At 41.5% G+C, this 22,331-nt stretch overlaps 1 protein-coding gene across 1 annotated transcript; it reads right to left on the bottom strand.

Moving 5' to 3' along the window:
- Positions 1-2,114: 2,114 nt before the first annotated feature.
- Positions 2,115-20,862, bottom strand: Slc30a4 (solute carrier family 30 member 4). Its single transcript, XM_090358477.1, has 7 exons — positions 20,253-20,862; positions 14,205-14,351; positions 12,278-12,431; positions 9,941-10,139; positions 8,968-9,073; positions 7,017-7,151; positions 2,115-5,928 (listed from the first exon to the last, which is right to left on the bottom strand). Exons 1-7 carry the CDS (start codon positions 20,641-20,643, stop codon positions 5,774-5,776), a joined length of 1,287 nt encoding a protein of 428 aa, XP_090214603.1. The 5' UTR covers positions 20,644-20,862; the 3' UTR covers positions 2,115-5,773.
- Between the last annotated feature and the right edge of the window lie 1,469 nt (positions 20,863-22,331).

The following is a 22,331-nucleotide window of genomic DNA, read 5'->3' as shown; positions in this document are numbered from 1 at the left end:
CCAGGTCTTCATGCATGCTAGGCAAGCACTCTACCACTAGGCCACACTCCCAGCCCCTAGAGATTTTTGTTTTGCTTGTCTAGGGGCTTGAACTCAGGGTTTGAGCTCTGTCCCTAAACATCTCTGTGCTCCAGGCTAGTGCTCTACCACTTGAGCCACAGCACCACTTTGGCTTTTTCTGTTTATGTGATACTAAGGAAATGAACCCAGGGCTTCATGCATGCTAGGAAACCTCCCTACCACTAAACCATATTCCCAGCCTATTATAGAGGGTTTTTTTCCCCCAAGTCCTGGGGCTTGAACTCAGGGCCTGAACACTGTCCTTGGGCTTTCTCAAGGTTAGCACTCTACCACCTGAGACCAGCACCACTTTTGTCTCTTTCTATGTAGGTGGTACTGAGGAATTGAGCCCCTGGTCTTCCTGCATGCTAAGCACTCTACCAAAAGGCCAAACTCCCGCCCCCTATTATATTTTATTATAAGTCTTCATACTTCCTACTTATGCTTATTTTTGTTTCAGAATTGCTTATAGCAATTATGTGGGACCATCCTTGAAATTAAAATAATCCAACAGCAAGGTATGATAACTCAAGCTTGTAATCCTGGTTACTTCGTAGGCTTAGATTAGAAGATCACAGTTCAAGGCCATCGCAGGCATAGAGGTTCAAGAAACTCCATCTTATTCAACTGGCTGGGTATAGTGGTGTGCATTCCAGGCCACTGAAGGCACCGGTGGGGCTGGGAGAGATGGGGAGAATGCTGAACGGGGTGACAGTGATCAAAAAGCATAGCACTTATAAACTGACAGGTTGAATTGAATGTACAATGGTTTAAGTAATATAATAAAGAGAAGAAGGCAAAAGGGGGCTGAAAGTGTTGCCCAGGTGGTGGAGTGTCTACCTAGCAAGCTAGAGGTCCCATTCAATCCCTGTACTGCCAAGATGTACATGCATTACAATGTATTGTTCTAATATATTAATGTGTAAAATCTATTATAAATAACAGCATGCAAGGCTGTTTCTCCAAGGTAGAATCTGCCATGGATCAAAAAAATATTAACTTAGAAATATAGGTAGGCAATAAATACTTGTGATACTTCTCAATATTGTATTACACTTTCTCAAATATAGTTGTCATTTTCTAGATAATTGAAAAACTTCAAAGATAAAATTCTAACAGCCCAACTACCAGTTGAGCCCTCGATTGGCAACAACCATGTAAGTTAACCTGTCACACATTTTTTTTTTTTTGGCCAGTCTTGAGGCTTGAACGCAAGACCTGAGCACTGTCCTTGGGCTTTCTCAAGACCAGAACTCTACCACTTGAGCCGCAGCACCACTTCCGGCTCTTTCTCTGTATATGGTAGTGAGGAATGGAACCCAGGTCTTCACGAATGCTAGGCAAGCATTCTACCACTAGGCCAAACTCCTGGCCAACCTTTCATCCATTTTTATTTCCTTTTTCTGGGTTAAGCTTAAGTGAAAAGAGGTTTAAAAAAAATCAAGTGAGTTAAGTTTTTACATTGAGACATATACTAACTGTGGTGATCAGGCCTTCTGAGGACACTTCTCTGGCAGTGGATGTTAGACAGAGTGTACTGTATGTGGGTATTTTGGAGTCTTGATACTACTCTGCTATATTTCTGCTCCAGATGCAGAAAGGAATAAAAAAGAAAAAAAGATCAAGGGTAGAAAAAACATCTAGTGACGGAAAACCTCAGACTGACTAGTCAAAGAAACTAAGTAAGTTCAGAAAGTTTCTGCATTCACAGATGCTGTTTGAACCTTACAACTCTACCCCAGTGGTTGGCAAACATGTCTTGCAAAGTTCCAAGTAGCAAGCAGTTTACATTTGGCTCCACTACTCAGCAATGCCACAACAGCCATAGAGAATGTACAATTTGATTTGTCTCTGTCCCTCCTTTCCACCTTTCAAGTGTCTGACAGCATAGGAGAAAGGCTTTTTTAGTATCTCACCCTATCCAGAAGATTCTTCTTCTTGCTAAACAGTTAAGGGGGTTTTAATTTGAGATTGTAAAACTAGGTAGGTTTCAATATTCAGTGGTTTTATTGGGAGTGTTTAAGGCCTACTGCAATTAATGAAAAGAACAGAGATTTAAGGGACTGTACATTTTTTAATAAACCACATGGCAAAGTGACACTTTATTAATAAACATAGGAAATTACAATTTGAAATTGTAAATACAGTACAGATACTTTGATCTAATTAATTACATGGCCAAAACCCCAGTCTTAAAGTCTTTCTAAAATCAATCATTTGTAAAATACTTGGTTTCTAAAGGGGCATATGGAAAACTATATACAATTTTTAAAACTGTGATATGGCTTATTTAATAACATTTATTTAGAGAAGGCTAAGCTTTCCAAATATACAGCATCTTCCAGAATGAAACTGGAAAATTTAACATACTGGTACATTTCAATTTTATGTTACTACACTATTTAAATTTGACACGATCACAGATTTAGCTAGGAATAGACTCCACAAATGTTATCCACTCTTTAGGAAAATCAGAGAATGCCTGTTGGTCCTTACAATGTGATTATTAGAAGAGCAGCTAAACCACTTGTAAGCAAGAGTGCAATGCTTGGCCGGCCAATGCGTGCACACACAGCTTAGTACTGAGGAACTCCCGCGATTTCTCTTCTTCACACTCTTATGCTCCCTCTCCTACCACAAAGGATATGCCAGGCACATGAACTCTAAACCAGATCTAAGGTCCTCGGTGACAGGATGCACATGACTTTTTTAGACTTAAGAGTTTGCAAACAGTTCTCCAGCTAGAGATAATAGTCACCAATTATCAGATCAGACTTGCCTACTGAACCAAGGGGCCTAATCTCTTATCTAAGGCCATATTCTTTTTTTTTTTTTTTTGCCAGTCCTGGGCTTAAGCTCAGGGCCTGAGCACTGTCCTTGGATTTTTCTCAAGGCTAGAGCTCTACCACTTGAGCCTCAGCACCACTTCCAGCTTTTTCTAAATATGTGGTACCAAGGAATCGAACCCGGGTCTTCGTGCATGCTAGGCAAGCACTCTACCACTAGGCCAAACTCCCAGCCCCTCTAAGACCATATTCTGTAACTTTAAATTGACTACATGTAAGGTAGTTAACAGCAAAACTGCCTGAGAATTTTGAGAATGGGTTCAAGTTCTACAGCATCTTGTTATGATGAGCCAGTCAAGATAAACATATATGAAGAAAATGATGTTGTTCAACTCTGTTTGTTTTTACAATCAAATGACCATCTCAAAGACAATGTACAGAGTGGTTGCTTGGGGCTTCCTGACCATGATCCTGATAGGGGCTGCAGTCTCCCTCTTGTGCTTTATGAAATTCAGTCTGTAGCCATCTAAATCTAATTTTTTAAGGCTCTATCTCACCAGAAATACACATTTCCTAGTGTACATTCTCTCTGAAAACTGTTTTTCCTCACATTAAAATAAGCTCATGTATTTGTGTCTTCTCTTGCCTGTGTCAATTCTGGGAAGATTCTACTAAAGACAAATACTGTCAGCTAGGACATTTGGGTGGGAGAGACAGAATACTGAGACTCATAAGAGCAGGAAATTTAGTGGTGGAGAACAGACACCCAAAGTATCCAAGGGAAAAGAATCAGCAAAATAAAACATCCAATGACTTGATAAACAATACTGAGAAGACTATAGTTGTAAAACCATGGTCTCACAGTACATGAAGCAGAGCTAAGGGAAATGTATGTAGGAATTACAATAGCTTCCAGTACTGCACATCAAATCTCTCAGAAATTTGTCTTACTCAACTGCATTCCCATTACATTTTTCAAGGAAGCAAGATCATCAGTGAAAGAAAAAATATCTGTAACTGGCCATAATTGTGAAATAGAACGTATGCAAGTAGCTCAGATTAAAGTATGCAGGTATTACTTAGGAAACATGGTACTAAAGAATGCTATGATGTATTTTCCCAGTGCAAAATGAGTAATGCTATGTTTGTCCACCTCAGTCCCTGCTTTCACAGGGTAGAAGACAAGCTTCCCAGGGCTCAGCCAAGAGGTGTAACTACTACATGCTTATGGCTCATCAAATGAAGGCTAGATCCAAGCTGTCAGAAGTTATGCAGTCGCTAGCTGTAATTGCTAAGTTAACAACCTTCTCTGTGAGTTTTGTCAGAGTCCAAGAGGCAAAAGAAATCAATCTGTTCTCAAACCTTATACTGAGTAGATACCATCAACTCTGCTACTGATACATCTTTTCCCAGCAACCTTTTAGGCAAATCTAGGCTTATTTTAGGTGACTTATAAAGTACGTGGTAAGAAGGTGAATTGTCTCCAATTCCTCATGTATAAGTCATCTGGCAGGTCTATCTAGAAGTTTAATTCACAACTTGTCTGGTCCATTGTTACTCTACTCTGACTCCTTGAGGAGCCAAGAATCATAGGAAGAGTACATATTGAACAAGGAGTTCTAGTGTGCACAAAGTTAACCCCAAAACAATGGTGGCAAATTAAACATGAATATTCACAGCTACCTCTTTAACACTTCTCAATCAGGCTGTCTTCAATTTAGAAATATTATGCTGTCTCTACAGCACAGATCTGACATCCATCCTTATCTCAGTGTTCTCTCATGCTCTTTCACTGCCCCCCCCAAGTCAAAAACTGTTACCATTTGTTTTCTCAAACTAATGTCTCCTCCAACCCTCTGGAAATTTCAAATTTTTATCCTGGGGTTTCCATCAAACATCTCCATCCCCTATTATATACCAGGCATTCTCTCTGAAGTGATCCATCTGCATGGTGACATTACAAACTCAACCGCAGCCTTATAGAGTTACTCTCAAGAGGCTCATACAGTATCAAGTAAACTATACAAAATACTAGAACTTCTTAAAGGGACAGATGATAATTGATTACAATTTGCAGGCTCGTACTGATCTTAAGACAATTTTACAAACAATAAAAGGAATTTTAGCATACATAAATTCGAGACTCCATATCCCATCTTTCCTTCTTTATGTTGCTTTAAGTAACTATATGGTAATTTGAGGTTAAGTCTAATTTCTGCCACCATCCAGAATTATTTTCTAAATAATTTAATAACAATGAACATAATTTGTGGAGATTTTGTTCTGACAAGATTATAAATAATAAAAAACATTAAATTTGAGATTCAAAACTCAGTACTATTTGGAAAAAATGTTAAGTATAACTATAACATTAAAACTTATTTGTGAAATGAACAGTTCTGAAACACTTAGGAATACATGCTTATTCCCTTTGCTGGATAATTACTAGTATTTTCTGGAATCTGTTGAGAAATAATTTTGGTAAAAAGAGGCAGCAATTCTAGGAGCTGGATGTCAAGATTACATAATTAAAAAAATACAACTGAATTTGCTAGCACTGGATTCATATAAAATGGCCTTTAAAAAGTATGTTTGAATGCAAATACTGAATTCTGATGCTTCCTTGAAGACATATTCTGTCAGATTAATGAAGTATGGTATTGGATTGTCTTCTCTGAGGTATCCGTAGAGTAACATCGCATTCTGTAAACAGCATTTTGAAAACATCTTCATCCAACAATCATGTTACCGGCTCATTTTACATTGAACAGAGTCTCGCATAGGCAGGCTGGAGTGGTTGTTTTGAGACTGGTGCTTGCTATGGACACAGCTGTCAGCGATTCCATTTTCTCGTTTAGGTTTGCATTTATTGCTCTCAAGTCTATGACTGTGGATAAATAAGGCAGAAGGCCCCAAAATATGTACAATCAAGGACTGAAATTCTGACAGTTTGCACAAGTTCTGTTCACTTCTTGCCTGTAACTCTGAAGCTGAATAGTACATTTATACATGCCAAATGTGTTCAATAATAAATGCTTTGCTTTGGACTGTACTTCTTCCCATTTAGATGAACTTCCAGGAACTGCAATATCAAGAAAATGTTATTACTATTCATTGTACAGTTATGCATTAGTGAGTAAGACACAGGGAACAAACAACCTTACTGCACTGCTGAACATACTGTCATTAGTCTATATTTATCTACTCGAACATATTCTTGTTACGGAAGTGAATTCATTATTAAAATCTCTCCAGTCCATCTCATGTAGAGAAAGAAGAGTGGCAACAATTAAAAGACCTTATGTACTTAAAAAACTCATATGTGTATTATTTTTATAAAAAAAAAATAATCACTCTGCGGAATGCGGGAGCTTTTGACTGTAATCCTAGCTACTCAGGAGGCTGAGATCTGAGGATCAAGGTTCAAAGCCAGCCCAGGCACAAAAGGACCTGAGACTCTTTATCTCCAATTAACCCCTAGAAAATGGGAAGTGGGGCTTAACTTAAGGGTAGGGTGGTAGCTTTGAGCTGAACAGCTCAGAGACAATGCCCAGGCCCAGGGTAGCCTTGAGTTGAAGAGCTCAGGGACTGCACCCAGGCCAAGTTCAAGCCACATGACCCACCAAAAAGAAAAAAAAAAATCACTCTGTGAAATGCTTAAAGAAGTACACATAAGAGCCTACCTTTACTTATGTAGAAGACCATGATAAATATCATGTAAATCTTTAATCTTGTGTTGTCTCCTCCCAAAAAGATAAAAAATTAGGAGCAGGGAGTTTGGCCTAGTGGTAGAGTGCTTGCCTAGCATGCACGAAGGCCCAGGTTCGATTCCTTGGTACCACATACATTAAAAAAAAAAAAAAAAAAAAAAAAAAAAAGCCAGAAGTGGTGCTGAGGCTCAACTGGTAGAGTTCTGGCCTTGAGAAAGTCCAAGGGCAGTGCTCAGGCCCCGAGCTCAAGCCCAGGACTGTCAAAAAAACCAAAAGATAAAAAATTAATATTTTGCTAATAATAGTGACCTGTATTTCACCTTTTGAAGAGCTTTTCCCTTCCCTTAAATCTATTCAGCAGAAAAGTCTTCCTACTTAATTATAAGCTCACATGCTTAATTCTAAGATTCCAGGGATAGAATTCCATAAATCTCAGGCAGGCCCACATTTAGCAACATACTTAGCTGCATGTGAACTATGGCAGTAGATTTTCCTGAAGTGAGAGACCAGATATTCAAATCTTCCACAGAATATACATCTTCTATTTTCATCAAGGCTTCTTTGATATAATCTACATTCAAATGGCTTGGTACACCTATTAATTCAGAAGAATTAATTAATTAATTAATTATTTTGGTGGGTCATGGGGCTTGAACTCGGCCTGGGCACTGTCCCTGAGCTCTTCAGCTCAAGGCTACCACCCTACCCTCGAGCCAAGCCCCGTTTCCCCTTTTCTAGAGATTAATTGGAGATAAGAGTCTCGGGTTCTTTTGTGCCTGGGCTGGCTTTGAACCTTGGTCCTCAGATGTCAGCCTCCTGAGTATCTAGGATTATAGGTGTGAGCCACCGCGCCTGGCAAGAATATATAATTTATAAGTAAATTCCTTACTTTGTAAGAATTTGCTTTAAATTACATTCAAAGAAAACAAATGGCTTTGCCAAATTCAGTTTAAACAATACTTTAAACTATATTAATACTTTAACAACATAAACTATATGCACGTTTTTATAAAAATATAGGGAATATCGCTCATGCCTGTAGTCCTAGCTACTTGGGAGGCTGAGATCTAAGGATTGTGGTTCAAAGCCAGCCCAAGCATAAAAAGACATTGAAACTCTTATCTCCAATTAATCACTAGAAAACTGGAAGTGGCACTGTGGCTCAAGGAGTAGGGTGGCAGTATTGGGCTGAAGAGCTCAGGGACAGCACCCAGGCCCAGAGTTCAAGTCCCATGACCTACACACACAAATATATATACATATACATAGATATACATACATATGTATGGAACATGATACTAATAATTTAATGCTATATTTCCCACTAGAAGAGAATAACAATTAAATCAGAACATTTAGTTTAATAGGTAAGTTAGAATAGAGTAAAAAGAGAAAAAAAAATCCAATAATGATAAGTCTACTGTTGAGAACTTTTTCTTTCATGCTTAAACATGCTATAAGTAAGAAAGATATCAGCACAACAAAGTCACACATTAAATAAGATTAAGGAATTACATAAACCAAAAGACATAATTACACTAAGAATCAAAAGTTGCATTCTTGTCCTAGATCCAGTTTATTAGCAGAGTGACTTTACTAAATTATGTTACTCATCTGAAACAGTCTTTGTTTTTTTTTTTGGTGGGTCATGAGGCTTGAAGTTGGCCTGGGAGCTATCCCTGAACTCTTCAGCTCAAGGCTACCATTCTAGCCATGAGCCAAGCCCCACTTCTGTTTTCTATAGGTTAATTGGAAATAAGAGCCTCAGGTTCTTTTGTGTCTGGGCTGGCTTTGAACCTTAATCTTCAGATCTCAGTCCCCTAGTAGCCAGGATTACAGGTGTGAGCCACTATGTCTGGCTTGAAGCATAATCACATATTATAATATATACAATATATAATTATATAATTATAACAGAATTATTATACATAATCATTATATAATTACAAAATATATATTACATATAATTTTTTTCCCCCAGTACTGGGGCTTGAACTCAGGGCCTAGGTGCTGTCCCTGAGCCTCTGTGCTCATGGCTAGCATTTTACTACTTGAGCCACAAAGCCATTCCCTGTTTGTTTGGGGTTTTTTTGTAATTTACTGGATATAAAAGTCTCACAGACTTTCGTGCCAGGGCTGGCTTTGAGCCTCAATCCTCAGATCTCAGGCTCCTGAGTAGCTAGGATTAAAGGCATGAGCCACAGTGTTTTTAAACGGGAATACATGATCCACTCTCTGCCTACTTATTTAACTTATAAGGACCTAAGAGAATGTCTGAGAGACTGCACACTTAAATGCTCAATACACATAAGGTAGTGTTACAAAGCCTAATAAATACAAGCAAAATATAAAAGATAGCTTCGCACCCAATCTCCAATGAATAAATACACAAATAGTGAGAGCGACCTTACCTTCCAATATTATAACTACTGTGTCCCAGATGATGCGAAATGTTGTAAAAGCCACAAGTAATGAAAATATGTATGTACAGATGGGATCAGCAATCTTGTACTCTGGCTAAAAGATAACAGATGACAGTATACAATTAAATGTAGACAATAAGCAATCCATAAAACAAAGCGTGGTATATAATATATCCCCTGTTCTTTGGATTTCTTTAGTAGATTAGAGATTACCTTTAAGACTTGAATAGTGTAGTTAAGAAACATCTCCACTCTTTTTTTTTTTTTTTTTTTTTGCCAGTCCTGGGCTTGAGCTCAGGGCCTGAGCCCTGTCCTTGGACTTTCTCAAGGCTAGAGCTCTACCACTTGAGCCTCAGCACCACTTCCGGCTTTTTTCTATGTATGTGGTACCGAGGAATCGAACCCGGGTCTTCATGCATGCTAGGCAAGCACTTTAACCACTAGGCCAAACTCCCGGCCCCTCCACTCTTTCTTAATGTTGCTTAAATGACTTTCCTCATGGGATCTATTTCTAGAAATTTAATTGCTTGCTATGTTATTCTTCTTTGTGCCTTTTCTAAGTCTTCTACCCAGAATCATAAAATATCAAAGCTACAAGGATTAAAAAAAGGAAACTCAAATTTAGATTTGAGGGGCATGCAGAGCCAATACTAGATCCAGATTGTGGTCTAGAGCCTTTTTTACCATCTAGCAGTTCAGTGACAAGGCTTACAGTAAGAAGCTGCCATCAGAGCCAACTGTAGGTAAGATATCTGATGAGGGGATATCGTGTTTATTGGTAAGAAAAGAACTGCACTCTTGGCCACCTTAGCTTATGTCAATATAAATAAACTGCATTGGTGCAATATATTGCTTGGCTAATTAAGCCTACACCAATGAAGAGAACTGGCACTAGTATCCAGCATAATGATGAAAGAAAATCAGCTTCAGTTTCAATACTGAAATTAAGTGATTCTGTTACCTTGAATCGTATGATGTATGCAGCTATTAGCACACCAACACTCTGTACCAAATCCCCCAAGGCATGGACAAATGCGGCTCTCACTGCCAAGCTATCCTGCCCATGGCTGTGTCCACCAGAACCTATGGTAGGAGAATTTGAAGGCAGCGAATGGGAATGGGAGTGATGGTGACCAGATTGGTTCAACAGAAACCCCATTCTGTCAAAAATAAAAGAAAACATTATTATTTTCTCTAAAATAGTTGATTAGAATATTTGTTTCTAGTCAGAAATGAATGAGGCAGCACAGAACTCATTCACTAAATAAACCTCTGAGAACCTATTATGTATCAGGTGCTATTCTAAGTGCTGGGGTCAAAGCAGTGAATCAGATAGACATATCTCCACCTCTATTTGAACAGAGACCTGAAGAAAGTCAGAAACAAACACTGTCAAAGTGCTCAGGGCAGAGAGCAGACAAAGGCCCTAAAATGAAAAAGTTGCCCCATGTACCGGTAAAAACAAAAACAAAAACAGCCACTGTGGCCTAAATAAAGTAGGCAAAAAGTACTAGGAGATAAGTTGGGGATACCAAAGTTGTACTTAAGAAAGGCTGCTGTGCTGGTGACAGTGGCTCACACTTAAAACCTCAGTTACAAATGAGACTGCTACTGAGGATTTCAGTTTGAAGCCACCATGGGTCAGTCAAATCTGAGAGATCCTTTTTTTTTGGTCATTGCTGAGGCTTGAACTCTGGGCCTGGGCACTATCCCTGAGCTCTTTAGCTACCACCCTACCCCTTGAGCCACAGTGTCACTTCCAGTTTTCTAGTGATTAACTGGAGATAAGAGTCTCAGGTCTTGTGCTCCAGCTGGCTTTGAACTGAGATCCTCAGATTTCAGCCTCCTGAGTAGCTAGGATTACAGACATCAGCCACCAAGCTGGGGAGAATTCTTATCTTCAGGTAATCAGCAAAAAGCCAGAAGTGAAGGTATGCTTCAAGCAGTAGAGCTCAGCCTTGAGCAAAAATGCTAAGCAAGATTATGAGGTCCTAAGTTTAAGCCTCAGTATAGACAAGGTAAACAAACAAACAAACCCACCAAAAAACCCAGCTGTTGTAAGGGGTTTGATTCAATTGTTTGACTAGAAGCCACTAGGCAGTGATAGGTTAAACTAAGGCCAGGATATCATATTTGGCTTACTGCTTTTGCAGATAAAGGTTCTGAAATATAACCATAGTCATTTCTTCACCCAGTGAATATGTCAGCTTTTGTTCTGTGACAGCAGTGATCAAAAGCTTCAAAAGAAACTATAATTTTCAAAGACCGAAATATTTACCATGTAGTACATTCTTTTTGTTGGTTCTAGAAACTGGACTCCAGACCTTGTGCATACCGCCAAGATGTTAGCCAGCAAACTATGCCTTTAAAAATAAGTTGGCTGACATATAACGAATGATTGTTGTCCTTAACGTACTATGTTGTCTCTCATCTCCTTTGCTATCCCTTGGTTATCTCATATTGTTAAAGTATCTCACTTTGTTATCTGATATATTGAATTTATTTGTATTTGGTTATTTGAAATTTGATAGGGAAGGGGGGAAAACCAAGACGGGTGGGGGGTGTGGGGGGGGAGGGAAATGGGTACCAAGACATGTGAAAGGGTATCAATGTACGTGAATTAATGCACCTTCTATCTGGCAAATATCATGTAACCCTTTTACTAATTACAATAAAAAATGCAAAAATAAGTTGGCTGAAGCTGGGCGCTGGTGGCTCTCATCTGTAATCTTAGCTAATCAGGAGGCTGAGATCTGAGGATCTCAGTTCAAAGTCAGCCCAGGCATGAAAAGTCTGTGAGACTCTTTATCTCTAATAAACTTCCAGAAAACCAGAAGTGGTGCTATGAATCAAGTGGTACAGTGCTAGTCTTGAGCTGAAGAGCTCAGGGACAGCGCCCAGGCCCAGAGTTCAAGTCCCACAATTGGGGGAAAAAAAAAAAGTTTGCTGACTCCTCAATCTAAATAGTAACCTAAAAATTTAGTACTTTTAGGAAAATAAGCTGGCAGTTTAAAAGGTCTAACACAAAAATATTCAAAATGTTAAGTAACAAAAGACTTTATCCCGCTTAAATTTTGATTGTTCGTCAAACTCCAGTACACCTCAACAAGTGAAGGAGGAATTTATGTCTTAATTTTTATTAAAATTTGTAAGAACAAACAATATATAGAAAAACAACCAATGGACTACATAAATTTTAAACCATAACAATGTTACTTCACAGTCTGAATGAAGGTATGAACTATAATCTCAATGTTTATAGTATCTAAAAATACTAGGTGAAAAAACCCAAGCTTACATTATATTAACTGCAACTCCGACAGCTGCGGTGATAAGCATGATATCTCCGTTTATTTCATAGTTCATGTGGATGGTTCTTTGCACAGCTTCATATAAGAGGAATCCCATAAGTACATATACCAAAAGCACACTAATCATGGCTGACAAAACCTCTAGAAGGAAACATAAAACATCTATTTTCAGCACAGTTTTTACTAACTACTGTAGTCTGGTTTTTTTTTTCCTAAGTAGGTAAAAACTATACCATTTTCAATATAACTCTTTTTTCTTCTCATTTAAAAAATATTCAGGGCTAGGAATGTATGGAGTGCTTGCCTAGCATGCACACAGCTCTGAGTTCCATTCCTCAGTACCATATAAATAGAAAGTGCCCAAAATAGTGCTGTTGCTCAAGTGGTAGAGTGCTAGCCTTGAGTGAAAGAAACTTAGAGACAGTGCCTAGGCTCTGAGTTCAAGCCCCAGAACTGGCTAAAAGGAAAAAAAAAAAAAGAAAAAGAAAAATGGGTAAAGGACAAAATTAGTAATTTACTGTAGAAATGGCCAAAGTCTCAAAAATTAATCATAATGAAAGAAATTCAATAAGAATTAAGATTTTCTCTCTCCTCCCTTTCCTTCCCTCCCTCTTCTTTATCCCCCCCCCCTTCTCATCCTTGGCTTAAATTCAGGGCCTAAGCACTGTCTCTAAGCTTCTTTTGCTCAGGGCTAGCACTCTACCACTTGAGCCACAGCACCATTTCTGGATTTTTCTGTTTATGTGGTACTAAGGAATTGGATCCAGGGCTTTATGCATGCTAGACAAGTACTCTACCACTAAGCCACATTCCTTGCCCAAGATTCTCTTTTTATGCCTACTAAATTAGCAAATATTTTAATCCTTAAAGTTCATGAGAGTCTTATCTCTGAGGAAGCACCAAAAAATAGCCAGAAGTTAGGTTAGGTTGTGGCTTAAGTGGTAGAGCGCTAGCCTTGAGGAAAAAAGCTCAAGGACAGTGTTCAGGCCTTGAGTCCAAGCACCAGGACTGGCTTTAGAGATTTTCCTGCCCGTGCTGGCTTTGAATCTTAATCCTCAAAGCTCAGCCTCCTAAGTAATAAAGATTACAGGCATGCGCCACGGGTGCCTGGCTACTTCACCAGGCACTGCTTTTATTATTATTACTCTGTTCAAAATAGGCCAATAAAAAGGTGAATGTAGGGGCTGAGAATGTGGCCAGTGGTAGAGTACTTGTGTAGTATGCATGAAGCCCTGAGTTTGATTCCTCAGTACCACATAAAGAGAAAAAGCCAGAAGTAGTACTGTGGCTCAAGTGGGAGAAGAAGCTTAGGGACAGAGCCCAGGACCTGAGTTCAAGCCACAGGACTAGTACAAAAAAGAAAAGAAAAGAAGTGAATGTATTGCAAAAAGATGTTGATACAAAAGCTGAAAAAAAGGTCAGGTCAGTCACACCTGTGTCTTCTACATATTACACATATTACAATACTAAAAATCCACACTTTAATAGTTTTGTTTGAAATTCTTAAGGTGAAAAGGAAGAAGCACTAATGACCACTAGACTAGCTCATTAAACCTAGATGAGTTGGAGCTGGGAATTTGGCTTAGTGGTAGAGTGCTTGCCTAGCATGCACGAAGACCTGAGTTCGATTCCTTGGTACCATATACATAGAAAAAAAGCCAGAAGTGGTGCTGTGGCTCAAGTGGTAGAGCTCTAGCCTGCCCAAGGACAGTGCTCAGGCCCTGAGTTCAAGGCCCAGGGCTGGCAAAAAAAAAAAAAAAAAACAACCTAGATGACTTAAACCTAGATGGCTTGAATAAATCTGTAATTATATTGGTTTGTTCAAACAAGTTAAAACTGTAAAGATTGCAGGTAATCAAGGTTATAGTTCATTGTGGTTTTAGTATAAGATTATAAATCAAAACAATTCCCTACCTAAGCGATGAAACCCAAAAGTGAATCTTCTGGTTGGTGACTTCGAAGACAGCCACAAAGCAAGCAGTGTGAGTATGATGGCACTCAGATCAGTCAACATATGAAGTGCATCTGTCATAATTGCTAGGCTATTTGCAATGTATCCACCTTAGAGTAAGGGAGAAAAGGTCAAATAAGTTAATTAAAAAATATGTAAGTGAAAAAAACCTGAAATACATACCATCCTACAACACAGAAATCTGTGAAGTAAATCTTTATCCTGTTAAATAAAATTATTCTGACATTTCATGCAAACATAATATATGTGTCTAGTCATCCTTCAGCATCCGTGGGGTCTGGTCCCAGAACTCCTCTAATCAAAACCTGTGCATGTTCAAGTATCTATATACAGCAGTGAATTTACAAACACTAACATATACCCTCCTGTATACTTTAAATCATCTCTAGATGACTAGTAACACCTACAATGTAAATGTGAAATTGTTTAGGGAATAATGTCAAAGGAGCAAGACAGTGAGTCTGGACATATTCAGCACCTATGCATTTTTTTAATCCACAGTGGAATTCGTGATGTAGAACCCATGGATATTAAGGGCCCACTGCACAAATTCCTGGTAAGAAAATCCCTCCCTCCCTTCCTTCTCTTCTTTCTTTCTTTTGCTGGTCCTAGGCCTTGAACCCAGGGCTTGGGCTGTCCCTGAGGCTCTCTATGCTCAGGCTAGAGCTCTACCACTTGAACCACAGCACCACTTCTGGACTTTTCTGTTTATGTGGTAGTGAGAACTCGAACTCAGGGCTTCCTGCATGCTAGGCAAGCACTCTACCAGTAACCACATTCCTAACCCCCAAAATCCATTTCTTTTAACAGATTCTTGAAGGAGTCAATGATGCCTTAAAAAGCTTGCTAATTTGGTAGCATGTGTATCAAGAGAAATATGTTAGTACTGCAGTTTGTGTTCAGCCCAGTAATTCTATTAGACAGTGAATCAATAGCCATGACATCTAAATTGCAACAAGCTGAAAAAAAGCTATGTGCTCACTTTTTCAGGAGATTCTGAAAATAAAACTGGAGTAATTCACAAAATGTGCATGATTCAAGCTGGGCCTGGTGGCTCATGCCTGTAATCCTAGCTACTCAGGAGGCTGAGATCTGAGGATCAAGGTTCAAAGCCAGCCCGGCACAAAAGGACCTGAGACTCTTTATCTCCAATTAACTTCTAGAAAACAGGAAGTGGGGCTTGGCTCAAGGGTAGGGTGGTAGCCTTGAGCTGAAGAGCTCAGGGACAAAGCCCAGGCCAAGTTCAAGCCTCATGACCCCCAGAAAAAAGTACGTGATTAGTTCGACAGAATAGGTAAGAAATAACTTATTAGCTTGGATATGTAGCAAAAGTCCAGGGACTTTTCAGTCCAGGCTGGCTTTGAAGGCTGATCATCAGATCTTATCCTCCTGAGTTGCTAAGATGATAAGTGTGAGCTACCCAACACCAGTTTCAGAGGGACCTTTTTTTAATTGGTAAATTCTATCTTTTCACTTTCCTGTTTGAACTCTACACTAGATAAAGAGTTTATGCACCTTTAGAATAAAAACTACACTCATTCAGTGTGACCCACCAAGAACTGCTTACCTGGTCCTCCTATCTGCCTTTGTCCCTTAATGCTTACTACATTCTGGCCATATTGGCCTTCTTTTTACTTTCTTTTAAGGAAATGATGCCTTTGGGATCTTTGTACATGCTGTTCTCTTTGCTTGAGTAAACCTTCTTATTCTTTTTTTCCTTTTTTTTTTTTGTTTTGGTTTAAATGAACCTGGCTCATGTATAAACTATGTCTTACTGTTAATTATCTTACAGTTCTCATTCTTTTTCACTATAATATTTAAGACAATCTGAATTTAATTATGTGGTTATTTAATGTGTTTCCTTCATTAGGAAAAAAAAAACAAATGCTTCAGATAGTAGAAATCATTAAGACTTTTGTTCTCCATTAGTTATCTAGAACATGTGGCAGGGCCTGGCATACAGTATGCACTCAAAAAGTACCTGCTGAATGGAAGGAACAGAGCAAAGACTGGACTTTGTTCAACATCTCAGAGTGTTAGTAGTAAAACCAAGGTTCAAAATCAAATCTCCTCTGTCAGATCATTAAATTGATTTTTCAATATTCCTTACTTCCTATATATAATGCTTTATTTCTAAGTGCTTTGGACATACTTTTAATAAATACATCATATACTGTTAATGCTATCTTAAATATTACTGTATTATTCAACAAAAGATTATTTTTTTGTGGGGCTTGAACTTGGCCTGAACTTGGCCTGGGCCCTGGGAGCTGTCCCTGAGCTTTTCAGCTCAAGGCTACCACCCTACCCTTGAGCTAAGCCCCACTTCGTTTTCTAGAGGTTAATTGGAGATAAGAGTCTTTTGTGCCAGGGCTGGCTTGGAACCTTGATCCTCAGATCTCAGCCTCCTGAGTAGCGAGGATTACAGGTATGCACTCCTGCCCTCAACAAGATTCTTTATTTAAACTAAAGTTAGCATTTGAAAGGAAGAAATTTATTACAACTTTCACATAATATTTGCCAAATATAAGATTTCAAAAATGGGAAGTCATCGCAATTGTATTTTAATAGTTTTTTTTTTTACTTAAGTCAACATTTCTTTCTTTCTTTTTTTTTTTTGCCAGTCCAGTCCTGGGGCTTAAATTCAGGGCCTGGGCATTGTCCCCGAACTTCTTTTGCTTAAGGCTAGTACTCTACCACTTGAGCCACAGCACCATTTCCAGCATTTTCTGTTTATCTGGAACTGAGGAATCAAACCCAGAGATTCATGCATGCTAGGCAAGCACTCTACCCCTAAGGTACATTTCCAGGAAAACAGTTTGATGCCAGCCACATTGGTTCAATGCAAGGCAAGCCTAAGCAGGAAAGTCTGTGAGAGTCTTTTTTTTGGGGGGGGTCATAGGGCTTGAACTCGGCCTTGACACTGTCCCTGAGCTCTTCAGCTCAAGGCTACCACCCTATCCTAGTGCCAAGCCCCACTTTCTGTTTTCTAGAGGTTAACTGGAATTAAGAGTCTCAGGTCCTTTGGTGCCTGGGCTGGCTTTGAGCCTTGATCCTCAGATCTCAGCCTCTTGAGTAGCTAGGATTACAGATGTGAGCCACTGCGCCCTGCTTGTGAGACTCTTAAATCCACTTAACTACCCCAAATCCAGAAGCCGAGCTATGGCTCAAGTGGCAGAGCACAACCTTTGAACTCAAAAGCTCAGGGACAGCACCCCAGTCCAGGGTTCAAGCCACAGGACCAGCCACAAACAAAAGCAAAACCCCAAAACAGTTCAACAAAAATGTACTATCTAGGGGCCAAGAGCATGGCCTAGTGGTAGAGTGCTTGCCTAGCATGCATGAAGACCCAGGTTCAATTTCTTGGTACCACATACATAGAAAAAGCTGAAAGTGGTGCTGTGGCTCAAGTGGCAGAGCTCTAGCTGTGAGAAAGCCCAATGACAGTGCACAGGCTCTAAGTTCAAGTGCCAGGACTGGCAAAAAAAAAAAAAAAAAAAAAAGAAAATGTACTGTCTAATTTATGTCTGTACCATTGTAAATGCTGTGAATTCAGCTTGTATTTCAGTGGAAGAAAACAAATAATCTGGGACGCTGAGGTTAAAGAGGGAGAAAGAAATCCCTCTAGAAAGAGACAGAGCTCTGATGTTTTTGAGATGAGACACAAATGGTCAGAAACTAGTCAAGACAATCCATATAAAGTTCTGATCTTGAAGTTGACCATAAAACTATTTTAGGGGGCTGCACATAACTGAAAAATGTTATTAGAATACATAGCATAAAATAATTGTTAGACTACATAGCATAACATTATTGTTTCAGTTATTCAGATATTTATATGCATATGTATGCATGCCTACATGAGTCACAATGTTAAGTGTATTTCTTCCTTTTTCCTTACTTTAGTGAGGTCAAGTTACTGAAGTAGAGGGATCAAGCAGTGGGAAGGGCTGAATGGCAAGAGGTGAGTAGAGAAGAGAAAAATAGCATGACTGAAGTAAACATTGAGGAAGGTTAAGAGGTAGGGAATGAACATACAATTTTCTTTTTTTTTTTGCCAGTCCTGGGCTTGAGCTCAGGGCCTGAGCGCTGTGCTTGGACTTTCTCAAGGCTAGAACTCTATCACTTGAGCCTCAGCACCATTTCCGGCTTTTTCTATGTATGTGGTACCAAGGAGTTGAACCCAGGTCTTCTTGCATGGTAGGCAAGTACTCTACCACTAGACCAAACTCCCCGCCCCGAACATACAATTTTCTATGTAGAACTTCCACTAAAGCATTTTAAGTTTGGGCTTCCAATTTTACTCTTATCATGGTTCATCCTCAGAGACAACATAACAGAATTATCTCCTTGTTTTAATGTTACTTTATAAACTGTCATTAGTTGGCAGTTAGCCCTCTTATCTGAGGGCTCTGCATCTTCAGATTCAACCATTGATTACCAACATTTTAAAACAAAACACTGCATCTTTATTTAAAATGAATGACTTTTTTCTCTCTGTTCCCTAAATGCTATATAAAGCAGTTGTTTATATAGCATTCATATTATATTTAGTATTAAAAGTAGTTTAGAAACAGTTAAAAGTATATAGAGGAGTTGGGTGTGGTGGCTCACGCCTGTAATCCTAGCTACTCAGGAGGCTGAGATCTGAGGATCAAGGTTCAAAGCCATCCCAGGCACCAAAGGAACTGAGACTCTTATCTCCAGTTAACCTATAGAAAACAGAAAGTGGGACTTGGCTCTAGGGTAGGGCCGTAGCCTTGAGCTGAAGAGCTCAGGGACAGTGCCCAGGGCGAGTTCAAGCCCCATGACCCACAAAAAAAAAAAAAAAAAAAAGTATATAGAGGGACCGAATTTATCTTATAGAGAGAATAATTTGCAATAATTAAAAAAAAAAAATGAGGGACCAGGAGTGAGGCCTAGTAGTAGAGTGCTTGCCTAGCATGCACAAAGCCCTGGGTTCAATTCCTTTATACCATATACACAGAAAAAGCTGGAAGTGGTACTGTGGCTCCAGTGGTAGAGCACTAGCTTTGGGAAAGCTCGAGGACAGTGCCCAGGCCCTGAGTTCAAGCCACAGCACTGGCAAAAAACAACAACAACAACAACAAAAAAAACAGAAAAGAAAGCCTTCAGGGCAATTTCAGACTCTCCTTATTTCAAAAAACTTTTTAACTGGTAGTATTTAATTTAGCAAATATTGTGTCTAATGACTGAAAACAAATGTATAAAAAGACTAAATAACAAAACCAAACCAACCCAATGCTTCAGATTATAGATTTGGCTCTTCCATTAGCCATCAAAGTAGCCTCCATAACATAACCCCTCTGGGTTTTCAGTATCCTCACAAGAGCAGGGGGAGGAGGTGTGCAACAACATCAAGTTCTACGACTAAGCAACAGAATTTTTTTTTTTTCTGCCAGTCCTGGCCCTTGAGCTCAGGGCCTGAGCACTGTCCTTGGACTTTGTTAAGGCTAGAGCTCTACCACTTGAGCCTCAGCACCACTTCTGGCTTTTTTTCTATGTATGTGGTGCCGAGGAATCGAACCGGGGACTTTGTGCATGCTAGGCAAGCACTCTAGACTTCACTAGGCCAAACTCCCGGCCCTGAGAATTATTATTATTATTTTTAACACTGCAACAAACGAACCTAGCATTCGATCGGAATTGTTAAATTAAAAAAAAGTTACACGATGCACAATGAAGACCTTGCCACTTGCCAGTGGGAGTGACCCGGTGTGGGGAACAGGACTGGAATACGGCCAAGTGATCTCGGGAGGAAGTTTCAACCAGTTGTCCTCGATGGTTTGGATTCCCGTGGCCTTTTCCCATCCAGAGCACCGATTATCTAGGTTACTCAATCCACTTCCGGAAGCAGCCTCAGTGAAGACCCTCAAACCCTGTCAGTGTCACTCAATGGGCCAGGGAGAGGGGATGGGGGGAGGAGAAGGCAACGTCAAACAGAACCGTGAGTTGACCACCCAACTCACCTACAAGTTCTCCAATCATGAAAAGCAAGTAAAGAACGGCAGCAATGGTCAACCTGGTTTTCACCTTTCTCTGCTTCAGCAGCTCCCTCCGTTGGCTGCAGCTGTCACAGGGGTCCACCTTCAGGCTCAGCTGACTGTGGGTCAGAGGCAAATCCTGATCCAGTAAGGAGTCGTCGTCGGCCGGGAGGGCCGGGTGCGCCCCGTTCGCAGGCCTCTCGGGGGTCTCGGAGTCGTCGTCGGCCACCACCACTCGAAGTTTATTAAACCGCGAGAGCCCCTCGTCCCCGGCCTCATCCGAGAAGTCGAAGGCGCTGGTGTCATTTAAGAAGAGCGGCGCGTCGTCCTTCCTCAGCAGGGATTTGAGGCGCTTCCACGCGCCGGAGCCGGCCATGGTCGAGGCAGGGGCCGCGGGAGCACGGCTCGGGGAAGGCGGCCGGCCGCGGCTACTTCACGGCCGCGCCAGGTCCCGACGGCGGGGCCGCGCGTCCCTCCCCATCCTGCGCGGAGGGGGTGTGCGTGTGCGCGTGTGTGTGTGGGGGGGAATCAGACACCGTTACAAGTGAAAGGCGTCCCCCTCCACAGCGTCCCCTCCCCACCACCCCGCCCCAACCCGCCGTGGGCGGGGTGTGCGCGCGCGCGTGCGCGCCTCCGCGCGCGCCAGGCCCGGGTGGGGTGGAGGGGGGGTGCGGCCGGCCGTGGGATTCCCGCTAGGGGGCGGCGCGCGCTACCTGGGACGCAGCCGCGGGCGCACCGCGCATCTCCTCCACGCCGCCACCACCACCACCACCGGCGGGGTTGGCGGGGCCACCTCGAGATGTGCAGCCCGACGTGGCGGGAAAGCGGGGCCGTACTCGCGTCTACCGCGCCCGCCGCTCAAGGCCGGCTTCCCGGGAGAGTCTTGACAGAAAAAGGTCCGAGGCCGAGCGACGCGCGCGGCCGCCCGTCTTCTCTTCCCCTCGCTCCCCCCCTCCCCCGCGCCCATGCGCGAGGTCGGGTGCGCGTGCGCGTACGCCGCGAGAGGCGCGCGAGGGAGGGATCGGCACCCGGACGCTCAGACTCCTCGGCGCTCAGTGGCTGGGCGCTCGAGGGGGCGGGGCGAAGACGGGGGAGTGGGCGGGGCTTCTCCGCCCCCCGCCCCCAGGCTCCGTCTCGCCCTTTGGCTCCTTGTGGACTCGCGTGCGCGACCCGGTCCACCTTCCCACTGGTGCATGTGCACCCGGGTTAGGGTTCGTCCTCTGAAGCGAGTGGATTCGAACGGGCCCTTCCTCGCTGTCTGGAGTTCCTTCCGCTCCCACATGGGTCTTGGGACTCTCGGGTGCGATCTCGGTGACAGAAAACCAGCTCAGTGCTGTCTGCACGCTAGGTGGCCACTCGAGTGGCTGCCTTTTTTAGGCAAGTGGGCAAAAATTTGCTGCCCAACCGGCTCCACCGGTCAGGACCGAGGTATGGTCGTCGGCAGTTTATCACTGTGTTCCAGCAAATGTGGGTTTGCTCCTCCTCCCATGTTGTGTGTGGCAAGGTTCCTTTTGGCCACCAAGCTAGTTAGAACTGCTACCTACCTGCTTTGGCTTTTGGTTCTGTTTAACAAAAAAGTGGTTGAACTGTTTAAAATTAAATTCTGAGTGGTAGTTGTTGACTTAAACCTAAATTTCATGTTTTTAAGAAGGTGGGGGTGGGTGGGTGGGTGGCGACTGAGCTGAGTGGAAGAGCACTGGCCTAGCTAGTGCCAAGGCCCTGAGCTCAGTTTTCAGTTGGGGGTGGGGGAGAGAGCCTAAATTTTATGCTGGGCATTGGTGGCTTGTGTCTATAATCCTAGCTACACAGACAGAAGGCTGAGACCTGAGGATCACGGTTAGAAGTCTGCCCAGGCAGAAAAGTCCATGAGACTCTTAACCTCCAGTTAACCAATACGCCGGGAAATGGAGCTATGAGCACAATAGCCAAGCAAGAGTACAAGCAGCAACCAGCAACCATACTACCAGCAAAAATAAGCCTACATTTTAATGACAAAACATAATAACAATAAGTCAAGCAATTATTCCCTCCTGAAGTTTGATGTCTTAGTCTTATAATTTTTTA

Source organism: Megascapheus bottae, chromosome 25 (genome assembly GCF_031878675.1).
Source record: "Megascapheus bottae isolate mThoBot1 chromosome 25, mThoBot2.hap1, whole genome shotgun sequence".
NCBI lineage: Eukaryota > Metazoa > Chordata > Mammalia > Rodentia > Geomyidae > Megascapheus > Megascapheus bottae.
The sequence above is the reverse complement of the archived record's forward strand: the minus strand, read 5'-3'. Positions and strand labels throughout refer to the sequence as shown.